This window comes from Lytechinus variegatus, chromosome 4 (genome assembly GCF_018143015.1).
Source record: "Lytechinus variegatus isolate NC3 chromosome 4, Lvar_3.0, whole genome shotgun sequence".
Classification (NCBI taxonomy): domain Eukaryota; kingdom Metazoa; phylum Echinodermata; class Echinoidea; order Temnopleuroida; family Toxopneustidae; genus Lytechinus; species Lytechinus variegatus.
The window spans coordinates 20,763,048-20,781,757 of NC_054743.1; the positions used below are offsets into that span (position 1 = coordinate 20,763,048).

Sequence of the window (18,710 nt, forward strand, 5' to 3'; positions counted from 1 at the left end):
TCATCACCACAACCATCATCATCACCATCATCATCATCGCCACCACCATCACCATCATCATTATACTCACCACCGTCATCATTTTTTCTGCATGCTTGCTTCGCTCGCTTGCATTTGTTTCTTTAAATTTCGCCCCATATGGCATGCCTGGCCCCTCATTACTACTGATCATCATCAGAACACCATCCGGTGTGTTTTCGAAGGTTAGGTTTCTCATGTTTTTCTTGTGTTTTTCATGGAATTATGGCCCTGGGAAGCGGGAGTGCTGGGGTACTAACCCCCAAGATTTGCCTGGGGGTGGTGTGTGTGTGTTTTGCTCCATATATAGGCAGAGCACCCCTGGAAATCTGGTAGGTAAAAAGGTAGCCAGAATCACCCACGTTTTGTAGTGAAACCTTTTTTTTTGGGGGGTTCTCCATTTTTTTTTCCGAATCAGCACGCACCCCTATAAAAAATCAAAAAATCTAAATAAAACCAAGTTTTGACATTATTTACTCCATGATATGCGTATAATTCTTACTGTTTTATTTTTGTTCTTTCAAATACAAACATCTACAAAATGGTAATGTACCCACTCCTTCAAATGTGCGAAATTCTACATCATCTTTATCAAACAAAAAGTTTTCATTTGTTGATCTTGTAATCACTATGCACGTACATCACAATCTTTCGACAAGATCTGGAACATTGATATTGTTAATTCAAACTCACGCGCTTTCGGTTGAAATCAATCTCTTCGATCATTGTTTTATAATGTGTATCGACAATATTTAACAACCACGATGTTCCAGATCTGCCACGTTTGTTATACGCACCACATTCCCTCTAGTACAAATAATCCCAAATAAATACAGCTGGTACTGCTCAATGGATCGTCAGTTGTGATCCCAGCTTCAAAGGGAAAGCAAGCAAGGACTGTTCATCTTCATCAGTTCATCGACTTGTTCAAGGCACCTATCTGGTAAGTGTGGAACTCTTATCTTAAACAACGTTAACATGTTAATGTACAAGAGTGACAAAAATATTTTTCAGAATATAATATCATAGTTTTATATTTCGATCTTCCTCCCTTAATTTCTTTCTTTTGTGTCCCAAAATGGAAGATATCATGCTTCCCGGGTGAGAAAAAGACAAAAGAAGAATTTTATCCCGTTTTATAATCTTTTGGGAACAAAGGATTATTCATTTATTATGAAAGTATTTTTATTTCTAAATCGAGGTTTTATTTTTCGTGTATATATGAACCATATCAAAAGAGATAATTCATACCGACGAATTTACTGTAAACTTGCCCTAAGAAATTCACATCTAAGACATATTGCCAAAAACATAAAAAATACGTCAGTAATTTGGCAATTTTTTAGTTCTTTCAAAAAATTCTGTTTGTGTTTTTTTTCAACACAAAAAAATGACACGTTTTTATTACAATTCACATTGCTGGTTCCAATAAGCAACCGACTCGAGCATTGATTGATGTGTGTATGTCGTACCAATAGGGTATATAAGAAATATGTTTTTCGGTCACCTTATATTGCATAAATTTGTTTACTTTCCAAAATGAAACCTTCCAGGACACAATATAACTCGTTCTTGATCATGCCTTATTTGATTACTTTAATTTAAACTGATTATAAGGAACCTCGGAAAACTATAGAATTCGTTTCATTCTTACTTTATGTACAAATTAGTGTTAAACTACCGCGGATGTTTATTGTTGTCTTCATTTTTACATTGATATATTCGATTACTTTCCAAAATAATCTGTACCTTTTTACAGAGCGAGCCAGCAAAAATTACTTGCTTACGAATATACCATCAGAATATCAGCAAAATATTTCCAATTGCTGTTTCTGCTGATATAAATTTATCATGACAATTTGTTTCATTCAAGAACATTTTATACGGGTTTTATATTGGGATCTGATTATTTCCCAGACCTGCGATGTTGCTTCGTGGTGTTGTTCTTCTCGTGGCAGTGGTCACCACCCACGCCGGGTTCTCCGATCCAAACTTCGTGGGTAGTCGTTCGACCATCGTCCACCTCTTTGAATGGAAGTGGCCAGCCATTGCCCAAGAATGTGAAACGTAAATGCACATTATATTTTGTAAACACATTTCTTTTGAATATTTTTTCTTATCCCCTTTAAAATTCTTATAATGTTCATGATAAGAACATCAGATGATGAACCTATACACTTGTTCGAATCTGTACTTGTTGCTATTTTGGCAAAGAAGTGGGTACTTTTGTTTCAGGAAAAATATAATTCATAATTATTTTCATTTATTTATTCATGCAGGTTAAAACATGATAATCATATAGGTGTTTTCATCATGGTCCTGATGCATGCATATAAAGATGAAAACATTGTATTAGTAAAAAAAAATAATAAAGACGAAAGTAGCTAAGTGTAAAGAGAAACGACGCCCCCCCCCATACCATAATTTATTACCGAAACTGTAATAACTTCTTTTCAAAATTCATTTCTCTTTATTTGGGTTAATTTTTTGTGAGTGTGCTCTGTGTTCATGGTGCTTAAGGAATTGGGGTCACAAAGAGCGCCAAATTTCTGCAATATAGACGTTTTAAAAGCAAGCTTATAACTCTATGAATTTCTACATAAAACAGTGACACGTTTCTTTTTCATTTAATCCCAGTTTCTTCCTTTCATCATAGGATGACAAAATATAAGGTCATTTATACCGTTATCATTAATATGAAGTTGAGGATGACAATGAAGACGATGACGAACTGATGATGAAGTAGAAGAAGAAAAAAAAGCAGAAGAAGGAGGAGCAGTACAAGGAGAAGAAGAAGAAAAGGAAGAAGATGATGATGTGATAATGATGATGATAAAGGTGATGAAGATGATGAAGATGTTTTTTCTGTGATAATTGTTTCTTAATTTTCATTGTTTTCGGTTATGATAATTGACTTGGTCTGTTGGTCTCTCTTCTTCTTCTTCTTCTCACTATCCCCATCTCAATGTCTCTCCCATCCCCGCACACCAATCAGATTTCTAGGACCTCGTGGGTTCGCTGGTGTACAGGTTTCCCCTCCCAACGAACACATATACCACAAAATTTACCATGACGACGGCAAAACAGACTTTACTTGGTGGTCGCGCTACCAACCCGTGAGTTACGAGATCAACAGCAGGAGTGGTGGAGAAAGGGAGTTTAAGGACATGGTACAACGATGCAACAAGGTCGGGGTTCGAATCTACGTCGACGCCGTCATCAACCACATGGCAAATGGTAAGGATGTGTGAAAAGTTTAGTTACAAATACAATTTTAACGAGAACATTGATCATTGGAGGTCGGAGAAAAATGCAAATCTACTCGACCAATCCTTTATGCTCAGATAGAAATGCTACCACCCGACACTGCGCCTTCTTTGATTTTTATGACATTTTGGAATTCATTATCATATTTCTATTCAGGTTTTTTCGGAGAACAATGCAAATCCACAGGACCATCTATTCTGCCTAATATGGAGGTGTTGCGTCTTCCCTTTATATAAAAACAAATCACTTGATACCAGATCTGATCTGCTCAAGTCACAGTAACCCCAAGCAAATATGTTGTTGATTGCTTTTTTTAAAATTTATTATGGTCTAATCCACGCTCTGAATAGCCTGTGCATAATATTATATCATTAGATACAAACTTATTTTTTTTTAAATGATACAAATGCAGTTTGTATCAGTCCAATAAGCTTTTTGTTGATTGCTAGTCAAGATCTAGAGTAGATTTAATTCATGTATTCAGCCAAATAATGGTCCCTCTCCCCAACCAACCAGAAGACTGGCGCGGATAATCTGACCTATAACTCTTTCTTCATGCCCCCCCCCCCCCCCAGGGGAAAGTAAAGAGGTTTTCACAGGGCAGCGTGAAAAAAAATATTAAGGGAAGTTTGAATGGTAATCTATTTGTATCAATAACTACTGCCATATAATAAATTTGTAATCATGGAGAGTCAATATGAAATAAAGTAAGGTAAAGTTCCTGTAATGCATCATGTTTTGGTTATTTTAAGTAAGAAATTCAGATTGTAATTTTTACACTTAACATTTTAACAAAGGGGGAGCAAACTGACAAAGTTAGGGGGGTCTTTCATTGACTGTGTGTTATTAATAACTAGTCTTGAAAATATACATTTTGAGATAACCATCAATAATACAGAGAAAGAATTAGCATATAATTTTTGGACAAATGTACTTGTTTTGCTATTTGGTAACATAATTAGTGTGGTATGAATGCATTGTGTGGTGAATGAGTGCGATATTCAAGTGGGCTTATATTACAAGACTACACAGCTCAGTGTTGCATTAAGCTGGCCATATGTGAGTAGTTGAGGACTTGAGATGGCGCTATTAAGGCTTCTGATCGTTTCTGCTTTAAAAGGGTGTGGTCATCGAAACACTAGGGCCCTGTTGCACAAAAGTTACCATTATGGCAACTACGACATCCAAAGGTGAGTTCCCCAAAATCCTCGATTCTGATTGGCTGTTGATCATCGTTACCATGGAAGTTACCATTGGATGGATAATTAAGTTACCGTAATGGTAACTTTTATGCAACAGGGCCCAGATGGTGATATTCTCAACACTACTGTAGTTTCATTGAAGTTTCCAAAATTGTTCAATATTTACCGCTACATTCTTATTTTCTCAGATAACAGTTATGAATTCCCGAAAGTGCCGTACCACTGGTGGAACTTCCATGCCAAAAATGGTAAATGCGGCACAGATACGAACGAAATCAAAGATTACAGCAACGCCCACCAGGTCCGGTTCTGCGAATTGAATGGTTTGGACGACCTTGACTATTCCATACCACAAACTGTGGAGAAGGTAGTCAGTTACCTCAACAAGCTTTTGAGCTACGGTGTTGCAGGATTCAGAATTGATGCCGCCAAGCACATGTTACCCTCGGAAATTCAAAACGTTGTCAATAAGTAAGAAAGTATAGATATATATATATATATATATATATATATATACAATATATAGGTGAAAGATGACTATCAGACATGTCGTGGTGTCTCGATCTATTATTAAATGTAACACATATCAATACATATATATATCTATATATCTATATCTATATATATATATATATATATATATATATATACATATATATATATAGATATATATCATAAACACAATAAAATAACGATGTATGCCCCCGTCATGGAAAGAAAATAATCAAACTGAATGAAGAATAGTCAAAGAATGCTAAAATATTTGAGCATTCTTTGACTATTCTTCATTAGTTTGATTATTATATATATATATATATATATATATATATATATATATATATATATACACTTTATATTAAATTTTATTAACAGAGTATCGTCTTTAACTTGTGTGATTTTCCCTGCAGACTACCATGATGAACATCTCAAAGATAAATCAAAAGCCTGATTATTAAAGTGACGTGACAAATAAATCTAGAAGCTAAAACCAGTGTTACGTGGCCTTCATTTCTTTCACCTGAATTCATTAAAAAGTGAAACACAAGACTTGTTAATCCATTTTTTTTTTCATTCTTGGTGGACAAACTTTGAATATGATTTCACATAATAAAAACAAATAAGTGCAGATATGACATTACGACCTTACTCATTGCATATTAATGAAGACAGATAGAACTGTTTCACCAAAATAATACAAAGCTTTATACAGAAAGCGCACTGACCAACAACAAAAAAATGAAATCTATCCCTATCTTGAGTTATTGCTTGGTAAAACATATTTTAAGAGTTCTAGGTTTCTGCTCATAAAATACACTCATTTAAAACTGTCAAAAGGCAAACAAAATATGCAACATTTTTTGTTATGAGAATTCACTTTATAAATGGAGTTGTACTTACATTGAGAGTGTATTGGAGCATTTTTGTTTTAAAAAATCTTTTGCTAATTTTTTTATTTAAGTTAGAATCTTTTGCAAGTGAAAACATGATCTGTATTTTTTATTTCACTTCCTCTTGTTCTTCATTACATTCAGATTGGGAAAGACGACTTTTGGTACTGATCCATACATTTACCAGGAAGTCATAGCCATCAATGATCTCGAACCCATAAAATCAACCGAGTACGTTTCCAGCGGCGATGTGACAGAGTTTAAATTCTGTTACGAAATTGAAAAACTTGGTAAGGGAACGAAAGCGCTGAGAGACTTTAGGACATTGGGAAGGGAATGGGGATTGCTTGATAAGTCGCAAGCTTTGGTTTTCGTGGATAACCATGACAACCAAAGAGGTCACGGTGGCGGAGGTCACATTCTGACCTTCAAAGACAGCGCGGCATACAAGAAAGCAACAGCATTTACCCTCGCCTGGAACTATGGAGTCGCTAGGATCATGAGCTCATATCAATTCACCAATGGCGAACATGGACCTCCATGCAATAAAAATGGCGACACGCTGCTCCCACAAATCAAGAATGACGGTTCGTGCGATGGGGATTGGGTCTGCGAACATCGCTGGAGACAGATCCGCAACATGGCCTGCTTCCGGAATGCTGCTGGAATGGAACCAGTCTCGAACTGGAGAGCCGATGAACAGTTTGATTTCATCTCTTTCTCAAGGGGCAGCAACGCTTTCTTCGCACTTAGCAACGACAAAGACAAAGTGATACGCTGGGTGCCCACAGGGCTATCACCTGGGCACTATTGTGATCTGATCAGCGGAGACCCAACCGATACTGGTTGTACTGGCCAAACTGTAACCGTGAACGATCACGGGTGGGCTGAGATCATCCTCCATCCAGGGGAAGACTCGATGATAGCACTCACTGAGAGAGACAAAGCCGGCAGTGGCGGTGGATGCAAGTGGAACTAGAAAGATCATCTTGCAATGGCACTCCTACAAATCAACAGAATGAAGCCATAAAACACTATAACAGGATGAAAATGAAATTTAATGATTAACTTATTTTTAAATCCTGTAAATTAATTAACATGAATTTCCTTGATTGCTTAACACCCGTTAATAGGAAACCATGGTGATGTGCCTAGGGCTGTGCCTCTTCATATCTGGTTCTAATCAAATGGCAGACACAAGGGACCCTATTCTGAAGTTGTGGACTGTCATATACATTCGTAATTCCGAAGCTTCGTTATTCCATATTCCGAAGGTTCGTTAATCTGAAAGCGAATTAAGGTTCGTTGTTCCGAAGGTTCAACAATCCGAAAATGAAATATGGTTCGTTGTTCCGAAGTTTCGTTTATAACGAAATGAGGTTCGTTGTTCATTTCGTTTTCGGACTAACGAACCTTCAGAATTACGAACCTCATTTCCTTTTCGGATTAACAAACCTTCGGAATTACGCCACAAATGTTCGGATTAATGAACCCTTTTTCGCTTTCAGATTAACGAACATCGAGGTATAGGCAATTTATGTGTTTCAGAATTACGAATCTTCAGAATAAAGAAACTTCAGAATTACGAAGTGTAACCGTAGACTGTAAAACTTCTACAGAGACAGATTTAAATGAAAATCTCAGTACCTTAACCATTAAAAGGGTTTTGAAATCATTTACTTCATAATTGACTGAAAAGTCAAACCACCCCCCTCCGAAAAAAAGCTCTCATCTGTATCTGATACATGAATTATTATTTTGTTCCTGCATGTTCACATCGTGTACAGCCAACTTAAAATTGAATGCAAGTTAATCAAGAGTGAAAAATAAGCGAGTAAAGTAATTTAACAGCAAATTGTTCAATTTTCTAAGGCTCATTTATTTGTCATGAAAACAGAGAAGAGAAAGAGAATATTATGAATGTGTGTTGTGATATGTACCACTGAAAATGGATTGCAAATAAGGATCATAATAAAAAAAATGGTCAGAATTTTTTTATTCCCATTGTGTGAAATAAGGTCCTGATTCCTGAAAAAGGGATGGCAATGAAATGTATGCAGTGAAAAAGGGTAACAAATTTACCAAAATCGGGGGGAAACTAATATACCTTACAACAGCTTAATATGTGTAAAGGGTAGGATATATATTTCACCCTATCATGGGAAAAAGATCATCTGAGGCATTGTTTATGGCAGAAGAAATTTGACAATTTTTTTCTCAGGTTTTCTGCTGTCAAACAGTGTCTACTTGCTTAGAGTCTAATTTATATACAATTATTATAAAATTACTGATTTACAACCTTGATCTCATTCTAGATGGTCTTTCTCTACATCCATGAAAAAAAACTTGTGTTCTAATTGCCACATAACCATTTTGTTTAATTCTCATTTAGGCTATTCTCATTTTCTCTCATACACTTGGTCTAACATCACTATAGGCTTTGTGATTATATAAACTGTTTATGGACCATTTTTTTTTCTTTTCTTTTGACAAGCTAAAACACAATAAGTAGAGTGGAAATTATACCAACTGGGGAGTAGACTAAATGACAATTAGACTAAGTGGGTACTGGACTACCTGTGGTGAAGACCCATCAGTAATGTGATCGAATTAATTTAATAGACCAAATGCATTTAGCCTAGTGGTGTTAGACTGATAAGTAGATCTTCTGCTAGTAGGCCAAGTGCCTACAATGGTAGAAGGCCCCGTTGCATAAAATTTACCATTATGGTAATGTTGCCATCCAATTGCAACTATCATGGAATCCTTGATTTTGATTGGCTGATGAGCCATGTTACCATGGTAGTTACCTTGGATGGCAAAGTTACCATAATGGTTAACTTTTATGCAATGGGGCCCAGGTATGTGGCCCCAGGTTGGTTTGTCTCATATCAAGTTTGGCTAACTCCGTTAACTCGATTAATTAATATTTTGGCTAAGAAATGGCTTTTAGACGGAGATAGGTGGAAGGCTCTTGCAAGGTCCACAGGAGTGCCTATGGGCACCATGTGACAAGAAAGAGAGAGAGAGATAGTAAAACTGGACTGAAAATAAACCATTCCCTGACATATAAAATGAATACAGAAACGCACATGATATCCTCATATGGACAAGCAGTTCAATTTATTTTCTACATTTTCAACTTGAACATTTTAATTTCCATTTGTCTTCAGACTTCAGGTTTGTAAAGGATGGTACTATAACATTCAGCATGGTTCTATGTTGAGGCATTGTGTGATGAACATCAGAAACATTATTTAACAAATGAAATGGTATACTAGGCAATAACAAAATCCAGAACTTAAACCTTGTTGTCACATGATTATGAAATCATCTGAATAGTTGGTGTAAAAATAGGTTTTCATATCTGCCAACTCAGGAAACCAAGAAAAAGGACAAATTACTAATTCCAGAAATAGGAAGTATTTTAAACTTCCCATTCAAGCTTACATAAATTTGTTCAGAGAGAGAAACACAGGAGCTAAAATGGAAATTTTCTTATTCAAGAAAAATAATTGGCAGGTTGCAAAAATTCAGAAAATCATTTATTCATGGAACTTCAATTATGAGCTTTTGGGATTGAAGTGTATAACACTTGTCAACAAACCGGTACAAGGGATGTGTGTCTTGCCGTGTCTAAATGCCAACCTTAATCACATTACATCTGAACATGGCTTGAAAAGTCCTTCAGTTTTCACCAAAATTAAGTAAAATAAAAAAAAAGACCAGTAACTTTACAGCATATATACATGGATATCCAAAGCCACTGATGAATACATAACATAATATCATGTACATGTACAACATAATACGCTTGAACCAATTACTAAAATTCTAAACGAGTCGAAAGATAACAAAACACAAACCATTCAACTACCGAAGTCCCCAGCCCCTCCCCCCCCCAAAAAAAAAGGGTCTCAGAAGTCTACTACATGATTACAATGATTTATTAGCACCAGGCATGAGTCAGAACCTACCGTCTGTAAAGTAATCCCCAGCAAAGTATCAACAAATTGTCCATCTACATTATCATTCCTTCAATTCTGTCAAATACTGTGATTAGACATGCATGAATTTTATATTTTTTAGATTACTAAATAGTAAATTCAGCTTCGCGAAGTTAACTGTTGGTCTTAATACTCATTCTAGTATCCTCATCGAATTTGCTTGAAAATTTTTCAACATCAAAATTAATTTCTAGAATGTTTTATTCTTCACTTTTAATACTTCAAACCAATTCATTGGACTATATTACTGCCCGAGCATGCCCAAGTAGTTTGTTTAATCCCATGTACTACTGAAAGTATATGGGATAATGGCACATATTTCACTATAAATTCCAATTTATTGAGCATATTCAAGGATTTCATTAGTTTTTAACACTGATAAATATCAATTTATCAATCATATTCAAGATTTTCAGTAGCTTTGAACAGTTCTCAAAGAACAATCACCAATAAGGGGAAGGATGCAGGATTTTCCAAAAGGAGCGGGGGGGGGGATATTTGTTCAGAACATCTGACAAGGAAAGAAAAAGAGAACCTCACTCCCAAATGAAGGTAAAGGGGACTTATGTTACAAAACATATTGACAAGCTACAAATATTTCAATGGCTCAAAAAAAAGGGGGGTGGCAAGGTTTGGATATGCCCCAATCCTCCCCCCCCTCCTGGGTATGCTACTGACAACTCATTTGACCATCAATTCAACCCTGGTTTCAGCATTGACGTCGCATTAAAATTGATGACCTTATAGAACTGAAGTTTTGCATTCCACCACAAGTCTGATGTAAGATGACTGTGCAGTAGAGCAATAGGATGACAGAAAATGACCTCTTACATCAATTTGGTATATAAAAAGGGAAATTGTTACCCATATCGAGGAAGGTACAGGAGGAGTCAGGAGCTGGTTTGAACTGAGCTACATCATAATCACGTGGTTTGTTAATGCGTTTCTTGTTCCACCGACGACCCCTGTCCTTCGACCGCTCCGTCTCCTTCACCGTCGACCTCCTTCTGTCGTTCAAGCTCAGCGGCCCGCTCTGCCTCCTCCTCTTCCTCCTTCATCTTCTGCTGCCAGCCTGCCTGGACCTCCTGGATCATGCCGTAGCGAAGGAGCATCTTCTCCATCTGCTCATCAGGGAGCTTGGTGGCGGAGTACCAGACAGGACTGTCTGGGATGCAGGCATGCTCCGGAAGGAGGTAGAAGATCTCGTTCCGCATCTTGATGCTCTCAGGGCTACAGGAGAAAGACAAATGAAAATATTAATGATTGAATAAATCAAACATCTTCCTTATAAAAAGAGAACATATCTTCCATATCTTTCACAATCTTAGAAATCATTGTTCTAAATATGCTATAGATGGAAAAAAAACATCTAACAATTCCTTTCATGAAACGCTCTCCAGAGGAACTTGTCGGCCGCTTTACCAGACAGTTTCCATAGTAAAAGTGCTTATCAGCCAATTAGAATCATGGAAATCTGTCAGATCTGACAACTTGTCAGACAAAAGTGTTGATAAAACGCTGGACCCCATTGCATAAAAGCTAATATTCAGTTAACTGTTTCATCCAATCACAAATACTGTGGAAACTTTGTTAAACACCCAATCAAAACAAAGGATTCCACTGAAGGTACCACTGGATGTCAAAACTACCAAAATTAATATATGTTGTGTAATTGGGTTGAAATAAAATGCATCCATACATCCGAATCCCTATACATTAACCTCCAAGAAATGATTTGCCTCTTGTTTTATTGAACTTGTTAAATCCCTCATTGACTTGAGCAGTAAGTGAAGTTGTTAATAAAAGAGATACATGTGGGTTGTAACTCAAGCTTAGCAATCATTCTATTCCTTTTTTTTTATTGATTGTTCTAACTATGATGTACAATTAATTGTGAAATTCAAACCTACGATTGATCGCTAACCTCTGTGTTATGGGACTCTGGGCAATCTTCTTCTCTTGTTTGTACTAATTCCTTTCTTTTGAATGATTTGAATGTGCAATAAAATGATGAAGTTAAAAAAATGTTGATCACATTATGGAAGCCAAGTGACCCCAAAAAGATGAATATTCTTACCATTTGGAGAGGTAGAATTCATAGAGCTTGACAGGGCAACGCAGCTGGTTCTCTGTGTTTTCACTCTGATCAAGGGTCTCTGGATCATACTCTCTTTTCTTCCCCCTTCCAATGTTCAGCAACCCAGTCTTTCCTGCTTCAGCAGCATCTGTATGGAAAGGGAAAACCATCCATGTCGTTGTGTAATAAGTCGACAACATTCACACATTTCATGTCTTCCTGACAACAATAATCAAAGTGAACTTCCAATTGTTCATAATAATAAAGAACTAGAAATGCTCTGCGGGTCGCACGGCCGAGCACATGTATCCCCTGAACCCACCGCATTATCCATCATTGAGATATATACAGCCCACACACAAATTTGACAAATAAATACAATTATCATGGCAACAATGACCCCACATTTTGCCTCTGGGTACCAAATTTGATGAGAATAATAAGATTAAGCAGAGTGACTCTGCAGAACCTAAGGTATTCTCAAATAGCACCTGTTGGGGATACAATTAAAGGGTAATAATAATAGGCATTTGTATAGCTCCATCTATCTAGAAATAATTTAGTCTGAGGCACATTTCTATCATTATTACTACCCAAGCATTATCTTGAGCTGCTTTCCAGCACTGTGTGCATTCAAGGAATTAATCCTACTTGGGTATCCATTCACATCACCTGGGTTGAGTGCAGCACAATGTTGGTAAATTTCTTGCTGAAGGAAAACATAACATGGATAGGGCTTGAACCATCATCCTTCTGAATGAAAGACAAGAGTCGTAACCACTAGATCACAATGCCCCACAAAGTTTCATACCATTTCAATAAATGGAAAGAATAATATTGAGAAGGATGGATTTAAAAGATTGATTTTTAAATCACTTCAGCAGCATCTATAGTATTAGGAAGGTAACAACAAAGTGATAAAGTGGAAAGAATTGTGAGTTTTCAAACCATTTGAATATAATTTAGAGAGAATTTTAGCAAAAACAGTCAATTATTTTATTGGATTACCCCCTTTTATGATATGCAACACCCCACAAAGCACAACACTCACCGTTCTTCTTCTTGGGAGGAAAGTAGCGGAGAAGGGAGACCTTCCCACTGGGAGTGTTGGCCTTCTTCACCAACTTCTGCATGCGAAAGAAAGCTAGCTTGGAATGTTCCTCCGCTGTCCTCATCCTCAGGTTCCGACAGTTGAAGAAAAAGATGGTGCTGAGTAGAACGTGGGGTGAGTGCGCCCCCAACTGCTGGGAAGCCCACATCATCTCCTCGTTGATGCGGGAGTTGAGGAGCAGACCGGTGGTGGGGTGCACGTTGGGCACCCAAGGGCTAAGAGCATTGTGGAGGCAAATCCGGAAGTGCTCGTAGCTGGGGCCGGCCAGGAAGTTGTCCAGGCGGCCGTTGTCGGTGAGGTGTCTCTGAATGGAAAGGCACATTAGGAGGATGGTTTCTGGAGAATACGGTTCGCCGTCGGGTTGCCGGGCGTCGCGGACAAACTGGATCAAAGCGCGATGGATGATATCAGGACTACACTCCAGGAGATTGGGTTTGATCCTCTGTGATAGAGGCTTGAGACTCTCATCAAGACCCATAACAAACAGCTTATATGCAAGAAGACCAGCCGTCACCCAGGCATCGTCTGTTGGGGGTAACGTTGGCACACGAGCGATCGGTTGAGGGTCAATGGGCTCCTCGACGGTCTCAACGATCTCCTCTTCCGATGATGATGAGACTGAGGGTTCATACTCCTCTTCATCATCATCCACATCTTCTTGGCTATCTTCATCCCTGGTAAGTAAAATATTGCATACTCAACTTGTTAATTATTTTGGATGCTGCAATCTTGATGGCTTATTGTTTTTAAGTAACCCCAGAATGAAATATCAAACTAGATGGATTCTCGACTGCACATATTCAAAATTTATGCCTCCACCATTTTCAGATCTAATCTATATTGCATGCTTTATTCTGATTTGTGAAAACCATCAAAGTAAGCATATGTCTTCCAATTTTGTAGTCGATACCTTATATGATTAATGAGCGTTTAGAAGTGGTACTTTAAGGTATATAATTATATCTTTGATCTTCAAAACTTATCAGATCACCTATCAGATCACCATCACTCCAATATGCATACATGACCCAAGTTTGAAGTTGATTTGTCAAACAGTTTTTGTATAAATTGCGAGAACAAGGCTTTCAATATATATATGACCTATATGACCTTAACCGTTTGAGCTCCACACCCAATAACTAATTAGGTCATTGTCACGGCCATACATATACGTGATCCAAAAATGAGGTCAATCCATCAGATGGTTCTTGTGCTATCAAAAGAAGAAAAACAGGATGGACAGACAACCCCAAAACAAAGTGCCTAGCTGGCACCACCTAAAGTGGCGGAGGCATAAAAAGAAATGCCTGAATTAAAGGTAAAATTCATTTCTGTAAGGAAAAAGAATCCCATTGGAGATATTACAATCCTTTTCATATCATTCAGGAACATCACAGAAGAGGGATCCATTTAAAAAAAAATTGATTTACAAAACAAAATCACATTGGGAATATGCTGTTTCTGTTTGTGGTAACTCCCGCAGGAACTCGGCAGGACAGCATTTTTCGCTGGTAAACGCCAAGCTGGTATATAAACAATTACCTTGGAAACATTTTACGTCTAGGTTAATCAGTCACAGTGGCTGACATAATAGACGACAGATATCACTCTTGGGCATTTTTTTCAAAGTGGAGACAATGGCAGAGTTGGGATTCGAACTCACAACCTTGCGATTATGAGTCCAATGCTCTAACCACTGGACCACACGACCCGTATGCTGGCAAGGTATCTGAAATGTCTAGGCCTATTCATGCTATATTTGTATCTATTTGCAGTGGCACTATGTCATATTAAGATCGATTTCTTATAGGATCAATAAGACCTATAGCATAATTCTACATTCCCGTAAATTTCCCAGTTGCCCTGAAACAGATTCTAAATCATTCACCCCAGCTAATATAGCCTACACACTGATAGCTCATTAAGTTACTATGATGGAGTAGTATATATCAATACTTACACATAGACTTTTGTGCGTTTGGCACGGCTACTGCGACGGAGTCCCAGACCAGTTACATTATCCTGTGGTGGAGGAGCAGGGGCCAAGGACGGGGCGGGAGGAGCAGATGCACGCTTACGTCTCACCCGCCTCTTCCGTTTCTTTGGTTTCTTCTTGAGGGTGATTCTTGTGACCTTCTTTGTGAGTGGCAGCGGAGGAGGAGGATCTGCTTCTGACTCTGGGATGTGACCTAATTCACGACAGAAAGAGATAAAGACTTACTCAAACCTGTTATTAAAATGCCACCCAATTTTCGACCAAACTTTAAAAAAAAAATCACAGATGAAGGTTAACTTTTGATGATTTTTATTTCTTGAATAATTGGAACAGATCTATTTCAGAAGAATAAGAATTATTTCAAATACAGTTGAACCTATCTTTGCAGCCACATGTCTGTATCTGTCTCCAGTGGCCATCAAATTGTCTCCAATTTGGAAGGAATATGTGTTACAGAACCTGTCTTTAAAGGCCATCCTGTATCCAGTGGCCATCTTTCCCACTATTTCCCTTTGGTGGATTTAATACACAAGTTTGAATGTATATTGGTTTATGACTGTCTGAATGAAGAATTTTTCAATACCCCTTATTAATAAACAAACCATTGTCTATGGGGAAAAGGAGGGGAAATTTTGTTAATAAAACAAGCAAATGGGGATTAGCTATCCCCATGGTCTATAACCAATGGTTCAAAGCAAACAATAGAAATGGGTAGTGTTTCATGAAAGAAATAGCCAGTGATTTTCACTGACCATTGTTATAAGCTACTGAAATTGGCTCAAAAGAAATAAGTAATTGAAAATCACTGACAAGACTTTCCATGAAAGACATTTCCCTGGAACATAACGTCGAAAGTGGACTGAGGACGGCTCGAAGGCAGCTCGACATATATGTATCAAATATTTTTGATTGCCGGACTCAAATGAGTCCACCCAGAAGGTGATGTCCGTCCTGCAATTACCCCCCAAGGTAGCTTAACCACTGAAATAGAAATAGCGAATAATAATCATTCCTAATGACCAATACAAAATGCTGATGTGGAAAGACAGGCACACGTGTCTCTTGAATACATGTAGGCATCGTAGATAAAGAATCTTCAACTGGTTTCAGTCTACTTCTGGCGTATGTGTAACACTACCTAAATTACAGACTTGAGGCCAGCTTGAAGCCGGCATTGGAGGCGGCCTCAGACCTGACACATGTGTATCTCCGGCCTTAGATGAGGTTAATGATTATACTGACCTAGGGCATCGAGCCCTTGAGAAAGCTCAAGTAAAAGATCCTTCTTTTCTCTTTCATCATCATCTTCAAGATCAGCATTCATCAAGAGGATATCATCAGAAACATCCGGTGAGGAAAGACTGGCAAGCAGCTCATCAACGCCCATATCTGTCACAAAGAAACACAATCTACCGTATCACTTTACAAGATTGAGATTAAGTCACTACGGATATTTCAAGCACAGATTTAGGCTAAAGAAGTTATCTGTACCCCTATATTTCAGAAAAGCTTACTTCATTATTTGTTAAGATGAGATTAAACTAATAAAATTAATAAGAATGAATTGAATGAAATACATTTACAAAATTTTCATTCATAGGAAAAAGGCTTATTAGTCCGGGTTATAATTGAGCAAGGTGCCACACGAAAAAGGAGAAATTTTCATATAGTGCTTCTAGACCAGTTTTTTACGCTGAATATGAATATATGAGGTAACCAGGCTGTATCCTGAAAATTAACCCGTGAGGGCGCTTTTTTCAAAATGGCCGCCAAATTTTCAGAACATTTGAATTTTCGTACATAGATTTTGACATAAACATTCAATTGCCACAAAATTAGTGTCATATGAAAGACAAATAAATTTCCTACAATTTGGTACCATTTATAGGGGATAAGTAGGTCATATGGCTGAGATTTTAAGTAGAAAAGTGCATTTTTTGTCATTTTTTCCAAAAAATTGAAAATTTTGCAAATACATGATGTTACATACATGTAATTCTAAGAAAAATGAATCAATGACCTTGAAAAGTTCCAGAAAACTTTATTGATATACTATTATTATGTAGATGAAATTTCAACTCTGTATCATTCTTCTTAGCAAATTTATAAGGTATCAAACTTGAATACTTCAATTTCAGAAATGTCGCTTTTTGTATGCATTTCCATAGACTAATACGTATAACATGTATAATATGTATAATGTATATAGTTAAACATTAAATCCAATTATCTCCGCTCGTTAGTCACTTGGATAGTTAAGAGTAGGCTTTTCTATATCAGTTACATAAAACAAAATGTTGGCACATCAAGGCCTAACACTCTCATGGGGTGGGGAAGTTGAAGCCCCCCCCCCCTTTGGCTATATTATGTTGTTGTATATTGCCTATGAAGCACCCATTGAGGCAAAAAGCATTTTTGCTATACAGTACAGCCACTTTAATTACTTTGAAACAACTTGGAGAGGAAAAGAGTATTAAGCTTTGTAGCTACATCGAAAGTAGTGACACGTACATCGAAGCCAACCCCTCTCGGGGGGAGGGGGGGAGGATCACCCCTCCCCCTTTTGCTTATTGCCAATTTATTTGGAAATTCACCATTTTGGACCCAACATTGAGGAAAAAAAGCATTTGTGCATTATAGTATTTTATTGCTTTGAGAGAGTAGTGTGTTCTACCAGCTACATAAATAAGCGCTAGCACATCAAACCCTAGCCCTATAAGGGGCTGTCTAATGTCACCCCCTCCTTTATATCATGTATATTGCCTATTTATTGAAAATTTCAACATTTTGGATCACCCATTGAGGGATATTAAGGGGCGTTTCTATATCATACAGCCAATTTTATTTTCTTGTAATTAGAGAGAAAAGCGTAGGCTTTGCTCTATCAGCTACATATTATTAGGAAGCGCTGGCACATCGAAACCTATCCCTCACACGGGCTGATAAGTCAACCCCCCCCTCTATTATCATGTATAATACCTATTTATTGGAAATTACACCATTTTGAATCGCCCATTGAGGCAAAAGTGCGTTTCTACTATACAGCCAATTTCGTTTTCTTGCAATGACTTGGAGAGGATAGAGTAGGCTTTGCTCTATCAGATACAAATACACAAGTGCTTACAAAGAAAAGCCTACCCCCTCCGGGAAGCTGTTGAAATTAACCCATCCATTTTGCATTATAGCATATTTATTGAAGAATTCACCATTTTAAAGCCCCCATTTAGGCAAAAAGGCGTTTCTGATATATAGCCCTGCCACTTTTACTGCATTGAAACCACTTAGGGATGAAAGGAGGTTTTTGCTTTATCAGCCACATATAAAGAGGTGCAGGCAAATAAAAGCCTACTTCCTTCAGGGGACTGTCGAAATTACCCCCATCCCCTCCCTTGAAATTCACCATTTTGGAGCCCCCATTTAGGCAAAAGGCGTTCCCGATATAAAGTTCTACCACTTTTACTGCCTTGAAACCACTTAGGGAGGAAAGAAGAGGTTTTTGCTTTATCAGCCACATATAAAGAGGTGCAGGCAAATAAAGCCTACTTCCTTCAGGGGAGTGTTGAAATTACCCCTACCCCCCCCCCTCTTGAAATTCACCATTTGGAGCCCCCATTTAGGCAAAAAGGCGTTCCCGATATATAGTT

General features: G+C 37.6%; 2 protein-coding genes across 3 annotated transcripts in view; one reads left to right on the forward strand and one right to left on the reverse strand.

Moving 5' to 3' along the window:
• Window positions 1–1,096: 1,096 nt before the first annotated feature.
• LOC121412882 (alpha-amylase B-like) lies at window positions 1,097–6,912 on the forward strand. Its single transcript, XM_041605644.1, has 5 exons — window positions 1,097–1,119; window positions 1,936–2,085; window positions 3,014–3,255; window positions 4,676–4,958; window positions 6,020–6,912. The coding sequence occupies exons 1-5, from the start codon at window positions 1,097–1,099 to the stop codon at window positions 6,852–6,854; spliced, it is 1,533 nt and encodes a 510-aa protein (XP_041461578.1). The 3' UTR covers window positions 6,855–6,912.
• A 2,696-nt stretch (window positions 6,913–9,608) lies between these two features.
• Window positions 9,609–18,710, reverse strand: part of LOC121413595 (zinc finger MYM-type protein 3-like) — a 33,577-nt gene continuing 24,475 nt past the window's right edge. For both annotated transcript variants that reach the window (XM_041606469.1, XM_041606468.1), the window contains 5 exons: window positions 16,309–16,455; window positions 15,031–15,259; window positions 13,011–13,744; window positions 11,960–12,107; window positions 9,609–11,112 (listed from right to left, as the gene is read on the reverse strand). In XM_041606469.1, the coding sequence (XP_041462403.1) occupies window positions 10,818–11,112; window positions 11,960–12,107; window positions 13,011–13,744; window positions 15,031–15,259; window positions 16,309–16,455 (1,553 nt within the window). In that variant the 3' untranslated portion in view covers window positions 9,609–10,817. The remainder of the gene's footprint in view (window positions 11,113–11,959; window positions 12,108–13,010; window positions 13,745–15,030; window positions 15,260–16,308; window positions 16,456–18,710) is intronic.

Bases quoted from the DNA above. Each gene is read 5' to 3' on its own strand.
- LOC121412882 (XM_041605644.1), top strand. From the start codon at position 1,097: ATGGAAGATATCATGCTTCCCGG. The intron at 1,120-1,935 runs GTGAGAAAAAGA...ATTATTTCCCAG, and splicing joins GAAGATATCATGCTTCCCGG to ACCTGCGATGTTGCTTCGTG. The intron at 4,959-6,019 runs GTAAGAAAGTAT...CATTACATTCAG, and splicing joins ATTCAAAACGTTGTCAATAA to ATTGGGAAAGACGACTTTTG.